This window comes from Nanorana parkeri, unplaced genomic scaffold (genome assembly GCF_000935625.1).
Source record: "Nanorana parkeri isolate BGI_ZX_2015 unplaced genomic scaffold, ASM93562v1 scaffold643, whole genome shotgun sequence".
In the NCBI taxonomy this organism is placed as follows: Eukaryota; Metazoa; Chordata; class Amphibia; order Anura; family Dicroglossidae; genus Nanorana; species Nanorana parkeri.
In genome coordinates, this window is record NW_017306911.1 from 234,643 (window position 1) to 247,782 (window position 13,140).

Below are 13,140 nucleotides of genomic sequence, written 5' to 3' on the forward strand. Positions count from 1 at the left end.
TAAAAATAAATCCAAGTGGATATTCGCCTAGGATCCTTTATTTTCCAATGGACTAAATATTTATTTTGATCTTAACTGTTTTTTTAGGTAACAATTGTATGTATATGTGGATATTTTTATATTTCATATCTATTTTATATTGATTTAGTTATTACTTATATTTATTTCGTTATAAAAAAAATGCAAGAATGTCACCTCAAAGGATATTGTCACTTTGTAGAGAAATTTAATGATTTGTTTTACACCAGTTTTATACAGTATATAAAGTATGATTTACTTTTAGACTGTAAGCCTTCACGGGCAGGGCCCTCCATACCATCTTGTCTTGAATTGTAGTGTGATTGTAATGTCTTCCTTATATTGTAAAGCACTGCGCAAACTGTTGTCGCTATATAAATCCTGTATAATAATAATAATAATGATGGCTGGACTATAGAGACATCTACTGGTGGAACGAAATTACTACATCCATTAATGCTAAGGATGGACAACAGTATATATAGTTAGTGCACTATAGCTTCAGCGTGGTCTGCCAACATTTGAGAACGTCCTGGATGATGAAATGCGTGAAAGGACGGACCTTGCTGAGGCTATTCTAATCTGGAAGTCTGTGACTAGTGAGCGCTCTGGAGAGGATCGTTTTCTTTATTTACTATTTGCCAGCTATTTTTAAACATACCGCATGTGAGTAGGACTTTTTTTTATTCTAAATAAACCTTGTTTAGTTTATACTCTGCGATAAGTGGTTACTTTCTTTTTTAATATGGCACTATGAGCGGAGATTAACCATGCAAATTGCCTGTGAAGTGGAGAGGAGCACAAGACTCCGAGGGTGGAAGATAGTTTTGCAACATTGTATAACATATGCTCTGATCGTCTTATTACTCTGGTGAGTGCGGATAAGAGAGATTTTCGGGACGGGAGAGTGACACTTTTTATTTTTGCACTTGAAAAGTGAGGAAGTTTAATGATGTGAACTATTTGATTTGAACTTTGAATTACATTAAGACATTTTTGCTGTGTGGAGCACGGATTGGACTTTTTATCACTTGTATGTATGTATGTATGTATGTAATATATATATACACATATACATATACACACACACACACGTTAGATTTTGTCTCTCTGTTTCATGTAATGGCAGAGCTGACACAACAGAGGCCATTTACTAAGGGTTATGTGGATTGTCCGTTTCAGTGTACACAAGCTAGAGAGGCCTTTTTTTTTCTTTGGATGTGCATGGAGTTGAGTATCCATGTATAGGGAGAGCACCTTGTATATGAGTCCCTAAGTAGCCAGGTTGGTAGTAGTATGGATAGAGGAAATATATATTTACTGTATTTTGTGTTATAGCAATGCTGGCAGGAGCCACAGCTGTGTACACTCAGTTTATCACCCAGCTAACAGAGGAGAATCAGCCCTGCTGTCCGGTCTGCCAAAGGATCTTCCCTTCAGAGGCTGAGCTGCAAGATGTTATTAATGACATGCAGTCCAAACTGCGCCTGGTTCCGGATAAACTCAAGTCTACAGAAGGTGATTTAAAGAAAAGAGAAAAAAGGAGAGATGACATGATGGAGCTGAAGCCAATGAGGTACAGCTACTATTTTCATACTGTGTTAATTAACAAAAGTATTTAAGTGATACTTTGGCAGATTTTTGTATTGTTGAAATAGTAAATTGTTTGTAAAATCTGAGTTGCGACACCTTTTGTGTCTTCTCACCTAAGCATTGTGGTAATGCACTGGAAAATGCATGTCACTGTAACTCATGTCACTTTGTGTAGTCACTTCATGTAGAATAGTACCCCAACACCCAGCTACAGTATGTGCCAATGCAGTGCCTTGCTACAGTGCACCACAAAGCACATGATGACATGCATTGTGATGCGCTTCATTAATAAAAAAAACAATGTGCAAGTTTGTTTTTTTGTCCTTTACCATACATTGGCAAGCAATTCAAATTGAATAGGTTGCCTTAATGCAATGCATGTTAACACAAGTGTGGTAGGACACTGCAACAGATCATAAAGGTGTAAAGGGTTCCTTTTGTGTTAGGATGCCACTTTAAATGAATCACTCCTCTCAGTGCCATGTGTTGTGATAACATACTTTAGCCTTTAGCATGATGCATATGTGTGAAACCAGGCTTAATCTGCACTTATAGCCTGAATGATTTTTTTTTCTCATTTCAGTTTTGTATAGTTAGAGTAAGGGTAAAGCATGAATAGAAACAAAACGTTCAGACCTCCAGTACCAGTGGTACTCAAACCCACAAACGTCTCGTCGCACATATATGAAATACATTTGGTTTGATTAAGAAAGAGTTTGTTTATTATGTAAGAAGTAGATTTTTAATTTTTTTTAAGTGGAATATGAGAAAAATAAATATTGTACACATTTAATTTTCATCCTTGCCTCCATATATGTGCCCACAGTCAGGAATATTGTTTTAAAAGTTATATAGATATATAACATCGACTGTACAGAAAAAAACACAAAAAAGCGCTAGAGAGGACTGCTCAACCAGTACAAACCAATGTACACATGAAAATAACATCGACTGGTTTGCTCTTCATCATGGATAAAAGGAAGGACACAGATCACCTGATTCCGGGAAGTGATGTCACGCACCGGATGTTGATGCTCTGTCCAGGCCTATAGTAAACAAGTGATCTGTCATTTTGGTTCCGCTTGGATAGCAGTGATATCTCAATTCAATACACCTGGATACAATTATCAACAATATCCGACTGGGGGTGCATATAAGCTAAGGGTTGAATTGTTACTTCCGATCTGGCCATATACTTTTGAAAAAGCTCTCATGTGGAGGGAAACGTGTCCAAAAATGTAATGTGTGTGGCAAGACTTTTGTGAGTTTGAGTACCACTGGTACTGGAGGTCTGAACATTTTGTTTCTATTCATATTTGCCAAACAGTGGACCATTCCCACACATTTCTCTCGAATATATCCATGAGCGGTATTTAATTTTTCGACTCTCAGGAGTGTATACATACAATACTAATGCACTTTTCTTCTTGAGCTGCCCTACTCATTTAAACCTCTGCCTGTTGATTTGTAAAAGACGTATAGGCAGTTGCATGAGCAGTACCAGTGTTGATGGGCTATAGTTCTGTTTGGAATCTAACCCACAAGAGAACACGCATGCATGACCATATTATTAGTTAGCTGCAAGGGTAGCTGGGACAACTTGTCCAAAAAAAACTGCATTGTCCTTGCACACAGGAGCTGTTTGCCTGCTTGTAATAAACTCAAAACTCAAAATCCATGCTCTATGCTGTTTCTGGCCTCTATTCACACCAGCGCAGTCTTGACTGGACCAGAAAAACACTGCATGTCTTATTTTGTCTGGTCTGGAATGTAGTGGAACTGCGGTAAGTTTACACTATTTCCCAGACCAGATCTGGTCCGGAAAATAGTGTGAACCTGCCCTTAGAGTTTTGTAGCTGCTACACTAATTATAAGACTCAAATTGTGAGGAGATGGTCACACAGCCCTTCTACACTTTATATAATTTCCACAGTTTCTACTAAGTTTCTACTACTTCCCAGTGCTTGCAAGCTTTTGCTTTTTTTTTTTTTTTTTTAAAGAAACGAGTTCAGCTTTAAAATGTTAAAACTGTGTATGACAAGTTTATATTTGCTCCATATGTATCTGGTTTGTTTGAGCTCTGCTAGATATTCAGGGGCATCTTACATACAGTTTCTATGCATGCATAACATTATCAATAGATACATTCTTTTAATTTCTCTTTGCTACAGAGTCCTTCATTTGACTCTTTTATGCACATAAGGAGCTGTGATGAAGTGCATAAGGTCAGGTATCTAACAGCGCAACAAGTATCCAACCCCTTACACCAAGGTTGAAGTGTTGGGATCATAGTATGTACGGATAAATAAGGAACCAGTATGAGTCTACAGTTCACATCTGTGTGGCACAAATTTCAGTTTTGTGCATCTTTTTGTAGCACATTTTTCATGCGACAATGCACGTCTTTGTGCTTCATGTATTTTTAGGTTATGCCAAATGATGGCCAATATGTGCTGTCTTCATTAGGTGTCAACTTCTTTGTAGAGCTTCCCGCTTTTAGTTTACTACTACTACTACTATTAGCTTAAAAGATACTGGGCAGAGTAGAGAGATGTCAGTTCTGAGTCGTGTATAGCAGGCTAATGCCCACTGTCTGCTGACAGCGCAGAGCTGCGCCGCAGCCTGTCAGGATCCACCCTGCTGTAAGTTGTTGTTCCAATGAGAAGAACAGAGAGGGGAGGGGGAAATCACTGTGAGAAGCTGTGACTGACAGTCATTGCCTTCTGTAAGGAGAAGAGACTGAGAGCTAAACAATCAATGGTTGCATGATCACTCAGCTCTCGCTTTAGAGCCGGCATGGAACAGCTGCAGTGTCCCACAGTTTACTGTTTTATGTAAATATGGGTACATGTCCCAGTGCTTATAAAAGACCCTCAATTTCCTCCCATGCTAGCTGCCATTGACAGCGGTCCTTGTATTGATGGTGGGTAGGATTGTATAACAGTGACCTTTCTTGGACCAGTTGAAGGACAGCTTCCATGTCAAACATGCTGCTGCCTTATCTCTCCATTTCCTCTGCAGCCTGCATAGAGTTAAGTGTCTAGGGGAGGAGCCTTGTTATGCCAAAAAATGCATCAAAAACACGCCAAAATGCATGTGTATGTATTTTTGATGCCATTGAAGTCTAAGTAGCAAAAAATGCACCTTGTTGCACCAAAAGAAGTACATTCAGTATTTCCAAAAAAAGCATGAAAGCAGGATGAATAGATGTAAATGGGCATATATAAACATATGGGATTACAGATACTTTGTGACAAATTGCATAGATGTGAATGGAGGCTTGTGATAACTACTTGCCGTCTGGCTATTGTAGTCATATAACCAGACAGTGCCCCTGCTAGGGCTGGTAAACGTACCCATAGGTCCTCCCGTGTTTAGTGGCAAGCACCATCCGCTGCTCATGTTGTCATTACACAGCAGAGAGCATATGCTACAGGCTTTGTGACTTGTGAATAACAGAATCCTGTGTCCCAATAATGAACTCTAAGAAACTGATTTTACAGTATGTACAAAAATCCTATTTCATGCAATTGGAGTTAGCATAGTTTATTGTTAAATAATGTAAACACAGGCCTCTAGCATACAATTACAGGTTAGGCTATACCTAATATATGGATGACAAAAGTTGTGTATAATGTTTTTCATTAATTTTTTTATTAGGCATTGAGAGAAAAGTACAGGTATTTTGTTAGTCTTGGTTACTGCATTCATTTTCTGAATATAATAGTTTTAGATCTGCGCTCAATGGGTGTTTTTAAATATGTTAAATTAACTTAGAAGCTGCTGCACTATGGACAACTAGGTCCAATGGGTTATTTAACTGGATATGCAGCGCTAGTAGTTCAATTAGTGTATAATCGTGGTGACATTTAGATGAATCCCCCTTTTCTACCACACCAAGTGAACAAGGTCACTATAATGAGATAGGTGGTGGCCTCAATTGAGTGTACAAAAAAGTTGACTCAACTAATCATAAATGTTGTGAAATAAATTATCTATATAATATATGTATATAGTATCAAGAGCATAAACAATGATTCTTCTGTGAAATTAAACAGTGCAAACTAATGTTGAAATATAAAATTGGGTGATAATATCACATAATTATCAATTCCTCTTATAAGGCCTCTATATAAGCTTAATATCTGTGCAAATTATCCTTTTAGGTGCAATAGGTGAAAACCTCTAATATAAATAAATATATAAATAGATTATTCCAATATCACATAGTGGTCAAACTCAGTGCAAACAATAAGTCTCTGTGCAAAAATTTTTAGTCCACTAAAGTGCAAGAAGTGCAGCCTACAAATGCTCAGATGGTAAATGAAGCTTGCTGAGGGTCCTATTTGTGTGCGATTTATTACTCAGGAAGCAATTTAAATCGATAAAAACGAAATATCGACTTCGATTTAAATTGCTTCCTGAGTAATAAATCGCAGTAAAAAATTATTGTAGCAATAAAAAGACACCTCAAAAAATCGTTGAATTAAATAAAATAAAGTTATTATTTTAAAACTGTAATAAATCTTTTTATAAAACCTTGAAAACCTTTTTAAAAATTTAAAAATTATGTACAAATATTTTTATCCCACTATAATATATGATTTATCTACATATTTACGTTATAGGACCATAATTACATTCAATTACCTTAATTAATTTAGGTACTGACCCGTAGTGGTCTCTATAGATGGTTAATTAATTTACTAAGAGCTGAGTGAAACTGAGTAAAGTTGTTCATCATCGTTAATGTATTCTAAATTAGGATCCGTCTAATTTCTATTGATGGCCGTCTTGAGGGATCGCATTGAGAATGGAATTAGAGAGACATCTAGTGGTTTATTTAAGTATAGACGCTGATGTTCACTATAAAGGCTAGGATTTGGTAGGAGGGATAGACCTGCATATCACCCTGAGGACGTCTTTGATGACGAAACGCGTAGGGGGCGGGCCTATCTCGATACCATACCAAACGAGGAATACTGATCACCTTGACTGGCCGGTTCTGAATTTTTGCTATCATTTTAATTGTTTTAATAAACTGTTTCTGAAAACTGCCACACGATGAGGGGCTTTCTCTTTTTATGACTGAGTGGATAATTCATACTCTGGAAATCGAGGGTAAAGTGTCTATTGCACCCAGAACGCCGCAACATTGTGTCACACCAGACAAAACATTTTGGGCTGTTTACTGCTGGCAACATAGTTCGGTAGAGGGTGGACTAGAGCTGCAGCTAACGATTATTTTCAAAATCGATTAGTTAGCCGATTATTAAGTTCGATTAATCGGTTAATCGGATAAAAAATAAAATACATTTTAAAAAATGGCTCCAGTGATGGGACTTCTAGTTTGTATTGAGATTGTAGTCCATCACTGGAGCAAGCTTGGAGCAGTAGAAGTAAAAAAGAAAAAAAAAGTGTGGTGTACAATATACGTGTGGACACAAATACGACCCTCAGCAACCTTCATTTACCCTCTGAGCGTTTGGAGGCTGCACTTTAGTGGACTAAAACATTTTGCACAGAGACTTATTGTTTGGACTGAGTTTGACCACCACAGTGGTCATAGTTTGACCACTATGGAAGAATCTATTTATATATTTATTTATATTGGAGGTTTTCACCTGTTGCACCTAAAAGGATAATTTGCACAGATATCAAGCTTATATAGAGGCCTTATACGAGGAATTGATAATTATGTGATATCAGTCAATTTTATTTTTCTACATTAGTTTGCACTGTTAAATTTTACAGAAGAATCATTGTTTATGCACTAATTTACTGGGTAATATGTCATATAAGTAAAGAAAAACCAGACCAGAAATATAAACTCAAGGCAAACAAGAAATAAAATCCTGGCCACAAGGTGGAGCTAGTAATTTTGCTTTCACTTTACACGGCAATCCTGAAAGGAAACCCTGCAATTGTGAATAAGTTCATACTTTTACATCTCATGCTAGAAAAAAAACTTACTAAATCTGATTGCCATGGGCTACACTGTAATTTTTTAGAAATTTTAATAACTAAATTATACTGGTATCTAAGATATGAGTTTCACAATTGTGTGATAAATTAGAAATTATCTATTCACAGCTCTAAGGTTTCCAAAGCGGTGTACAAATGGGGGGCGGGGGTTGTTTGGCCAGTGGGGTCAACTGTGACACCTTAGATACGTGGCTCATGCCAACTACAGTTTTCAAACTAACAGTGTTCCAATGAGAAAGATTGTAATTCTGACAAGCTCTTTTTAACACTGGAACATGCAAGTGCACTTATTACAGATGTGAAGATGCAGAAAAGTTAACTGTGTTTTTGGATCAAAATATGCATATATAAGAGCTTGCTTCAGATGTGTGCCAAGGATAGAGTTATTGATTCAGTTCCTCAAGATCAGTTCTGGCCTCTCCTCTTCACCTACCGTGCCTCACTATGGGTCTGTTCCCTTGATGCATAATGGGCACATTGATGTGCCTACAAGTACCTATGTATATTCTCATTCCTGCAGTGTTCATCTTTGCAGACATCTATACAGTTCATGAAGATGAGCTCAGGTCTACCCTTTCGCACCTCCTCCATTCCACTACTGGTCAGTAGTGATGTGCAGGGGCTGGTGCAAACCTAGTTTGCCTGGGTTTATCCAAACCAGCTCAAAACTATGACAGACAACTACCCTCCTTTCCCAGCCCAATCAGTTGTGGCAGGGGCATCCCTGGCCCTGCAGCTACATGTCACATCCCTTCGGGCTGGGAACCAACACGAACTGGGTTTGCACCAAGCCCTTGCCCATCACTACTGACTAGGAAAAGGCAGAGCTGAGTTCATGTTGAACTGTATAAATATATAAATATAAATGTCTGCAAAGCTGAGTACTGCAAGCTCTTGAAAATATGCATAGGTATTTGTTGGCACATCAATGTGCCCATTATCCAATATTAGAGACAATGAAGTACAATTAGTGTGGATACAGGTCTGTTTTATTGTAGTGATTTTTGGGGCCTAAACAGATTTGCCATTTAGCAAACATGGTGTAGGATGTTGTTTATTATGAAGAAAATAGATTTAAAATAAAATATTTTATTCACTCTAGGCAAATGCTGATTGATCATAAGGAAAAAGAAATCCCTGAACTAAGAAACAAGCTAGTGACAATAAACCGGGAAATACAGCGTCTGAAAAATGACGTGGAGGAGCAAGAAACTCTAATAGCAACTTTTATGTCTGAGGAAGACAGTGCAAAAGCTTGTTTACAGGATGTATCCCTCATGGAGCGGTATCAGGTTAGTGGCAGAGCACTTCATAATGTTCAGTGATTTATAAAAATTGGTGTAAGGGTGAAGTTTTCACTAGCACCCAATTATAATTTTCATTACTTGTTGCATGTGTTTGCCCCATTGCAACAACTTTCATAAATCAGCTTTTCTGCATTGCCTGCAGCCAACTGGTAGAATGAAGGATGCACCGAAATGGAATTTTGAAACCGAAAAGAAAAAATGTGTCAGGTCCAAACCGAAAATTACTTTTTTTTTTCCCCAATCTTTTAAAAATATTTTTAATTATTTTACTTTTATTTTTTTTATGTTACTGTCGGGGACTCTAGAGAAATATTAGGGGTCTAAACAGACCCCTGATATTTCCATTTTACAATAGAAAAAGAGATTGTGGACACAGAGTACACAAAGTCTTTTTTGTGTGCAGCCCCTGTTATAAATGAACAAGAATCCTCTATACTGAGTGTTCCTGTTCATTCATAACTTGTGGATATAGTGTACTTACTATGTCCACAATCATGAATGAATAGGAAGTGATAGAGATCACTTCCCATTCAGTCATAACTGGACATAGTAAGTACATTATGTCGTTATTTACAAACACCCAACGATCAGCTGATGAGTGTGTGTGGGAGTCGGTTGTCACAGGAGATGGGCGGGCGGTGGGGGAGGAGAGCTCTGCCTCTTGTGACGGATCACAGCGCTCTCCTCCACTCACTGCTCTCCATCCTGACACAGGAGGCCGATCCAAGAGGTGTGGGAGGGGAGCTCAGCCTCCTGCAACGATGACAGCTGTCACCGTACAGCGCTGCTCTCCATTTTGAATTGGCTGCCAAGGCACCATAGCAAACATAAAAGCACACCTGCACATTTTTTTCAATTCAGCACAACACAATGCAAGGTAATGCATTACTGTGCATTGCAGTGCACTGCAATCAGGTGCATTGGGGTAGCATTCAAAATGAATGATACTGCAATACAGCAACATGCTTAAGACATGCAATAATGCAGTGCAATGGTGTCGTTCCAGCCTCAATGTTAATCCAGGAATCACTGTCATAGTTTAAGCAGAATGTTGGAAAGTCAGAAGCTGCATGAATTAATTTGTTGGATTATTTCTCTAAGTTAATGGGAAAATAGTACTACTCGAGAAACCAAGCTCATTTTAAAAATTGCCTTTACTACTGCCTTTACTAAATTGCCTTTCCCTTACTTAGGGATCAGTTAGATCCATACATCAAAACACAAACAGCCTTGTATATGAAAAAATATCAGGTCTTTCAACCTAAACACATCTTACAACTGCACATGACTGCAAACATAGTGCCTAGGACACTTTATCACTATATACTTCCTGCCAAAGCATAGCTAGACTGCCCAGCACAAAATAAATATTTTCCCAAATTTAAAAAAACTACTGAAGTCCTCTTCCATTTTAAGCCCCATCATCTTGTCTTAGTAGGGTTTCAGCACAAGTGTATGAATATGTCTTGCTTTAGTTTTTTAATGCCAGACATATGTGAAAGGTAACAACATCTGCTTTGTAGAAGTATTATACAAGCTCTAGTTATGTCATTGAGATGCTTAAATATTCCCAGTAAAGTGATACTTCATCATACTTTTTTTAGGTCTTTGCATTCACCTTCATGAGGAGTTAGATGTCTTTATTGTAGCTAATTAAAATGCTGACTCAATCAGTCTTCTTCCTGGGCCTTTCTTAAAAAAAAGTGTTTAACTTTTGTATTTTTAAATCCTGAGTTATGCACTCTAAGGCTTATTATTCCTGTCCTCAATCCAGTTCATACTCTCCTACACACTATCTATTATCATAACAGAATAAATGTACTAATGCACTTTAGCTTGTGGTTAAACTTTAGGCGTTGGTCTGCTAGCAAATCCATTTCTTTCAGTCCTTACATGCATATGTACTTGTGTGCGTTACAAGCATAAATCAATTGCAGAACGTGGTGCAATTCCTTTATGGGTGATAATGGACAGTTCTGATGCGTACAAATTTCCCAAACCACTTTTTTTTTCTTGATAATTGAGGGACACAAACATTCTGAAACGGTTGGGTTATACTGCTGCCAGCAGAAGGAATGGACACTGCCAAAGAAAAATAAATAAAATATTGGGCCCAGCCCCACATAACCCCTTCTACTCCCAGCATATCTAAATTTTATGCTAATGTCCTTGGAGCCATGGACATCTTTCCACTGCTCTGTGGAAAAACATCTAAGCTTTTTTGCTAGCTACCTTTTTGTTTTTTCTTTAACCAAGATTTCTGATGTTGCGGAACTATCCTGGAATGTGCCTTTGGGCACTGGGCTCTGAATTGTGGTGCTTTCCAGCAGGTGCTTGCCTGTGTGTACTGTGAAAGTTAGCTGCAGAGTGCTCTCCAGGTCATAGTCCAACTCTCTATGCTCTCTCTCCCACCATTCAGCATTCCCACTGTTGCTCCTGACTGCAAGTAACACAAGGAACTTTCCTTGATTTGTCTCTGCTGCTCGTCTACATTTGTCCACCTAACCCTCTCTTACTATCCAGCAGCTATGTTTGTGAGTATTTGAGGCCTAGCATTGCATCCTGAGCTACGATGTACCTACCTTGCAATGCAACATTTTGAATCCTAGACATATGGTGAACGGTCCTCCTGTCCTGGGTACCTACAGCTCATGCTCCACTAATGGTTCCAGTGCTGCCTTAGTCGTCTGACGGCATGGAATTTTACCCACTTCTTGCCCTCTACTTGCCATCTCTGGAGTTTTTACTGCCTCCATCGGTCCCTGGCCCCTCCTCGGCTCTATCCTGGGAGAATTTTGTCACAGTCATACAGGATTTCATGGTCCATATAGCCCATCTGATTGCTGCTTCTGACCCCAGAAGCCACAAGTGTGCTTCCACGATTCCCCTGCAAAGTCATTTGCCTCTGACCTTTCAGTCACTAAGACTGTCTGACGCTAAGTCTCTTAAATCCTTAACAGAAATTCTTACATCTCGGGAGTCACAGGCTTCTGCCATTACTCCCAAACTTAAAAAGACCACCTCAGCTCTTATTAATGTGGTATGCACCACCTTCAAGTTCAAGGATCAGCAAGCCCTGTAAGACTTTTGCACCTGCTGTTCGTGGTCATCCTTTATGGACACTGGAAGAATCCTGACAAGCTGTTTACCCCTCCAAAACAGCTTTCAGCCTTATATCTGTTTGAGGGGGACTTTGTATAAAAGTTGACTGCCTCCTCTGTGGATTCAGCAGTATCCCCTCTTAAAAAAAGCTTTACGGTATACAATATTTGCACTTTTGCAGCCAATTTTGGATAATACCTACTTAATATTTGTTAGATGTTCCCATTCACATGACATAACTTAAAAAAAAATGCTACTTACATTTTATTTTGTGCTTTTTACTTGTGTGGAAATCCTACCTAGCGTCCCCCTATATAATGTGAAAGAGGGGACTGTAAGAAGTTATGTTTACTCTAATTACCACTTCTGTATTCTGTATTATGCTGGCAAATTTCATTATCAGTTGTAAACTAGATTTGAACACTCTCTGTCCTAACAAAGAATTAAAGACTAAGAAGCATTTTATTGTAATGAGATGAAGCTCCGTCTGTCCCTCAGTTTGACTCTATACTTTTAATTTCAAACTGGTCAGAGTAGGCTGGAATCTGCACAAATGCCTTCATGAAAGAAATATCTTAAAGGTAAGAAATATTTTTTACAAATATTGTAAGGTTTGCTGTGTGAATGAGAACACTTAAAGGAGAACTATGGGGTAAGTGTTTTGCCCCATAGTTCTCCTAAGGGTCACAGGAGGACATAAACTAGCGTCCTCCCTTGACCCAAAGCTCAGTATACCACGAGCTGCAGCTTGCGGTATACTGAGACCACCAGATCCACCCAGCTGCGTGATTGACAGCTGGCTCTGCCTATTTAGAGGCAGAGCCAGCTGTACCCGACCCCTCACCCGTTCATTCCGCCAGTCAGCGCTAGAGGGGAGGGGGGAATCCCTGCAGGGAGCCGTGAGTGACAGTCACCGATCTATGCAGGGACAGGATCGAGAAGTGAGTGAGCGATGGTATGTGTTTGCTCACTTCCAGTTTCATTGTCACACGTCGGCTCGAACTATAAGGATGAGTGATTTTCATTCACCTCATAGTTCTCCTTTAACACACATATGGTGGGGTTTTATCAAATTTGACTGTAAAACTGGAAATTCAATTTTAACCATCTTCATGAAGGATGCAACTGTTTTTAA

At 38.7% G+C, this 13,140-nt stretch overlaps 1 protein-coding gene across 1 annotated transcript in view; it reads left to right on the forward strand.

Moving 5' to 3' along the window:
• Positions 1-13,140, forward strand: part of RAD50 (RAD50 double strand break repair protein) — a 101,729-nt gene that overhangs the window by 54,069 nt on the left and 34,520 nt on the right. The window contains exons 13-14 of the mRNA XM_018563226.1: positions 1,357-1,594; positions 8,699-8,888. Coding sequence (XP_018418728.1) covers positions 1,357-1,594; positions 8,699-8,888 — 428 coding nt within the window. The remainder of the gene's footprint in view (positions 1-1,356; positions 1,595-8,698; positions 8,889-13,140) is intronic.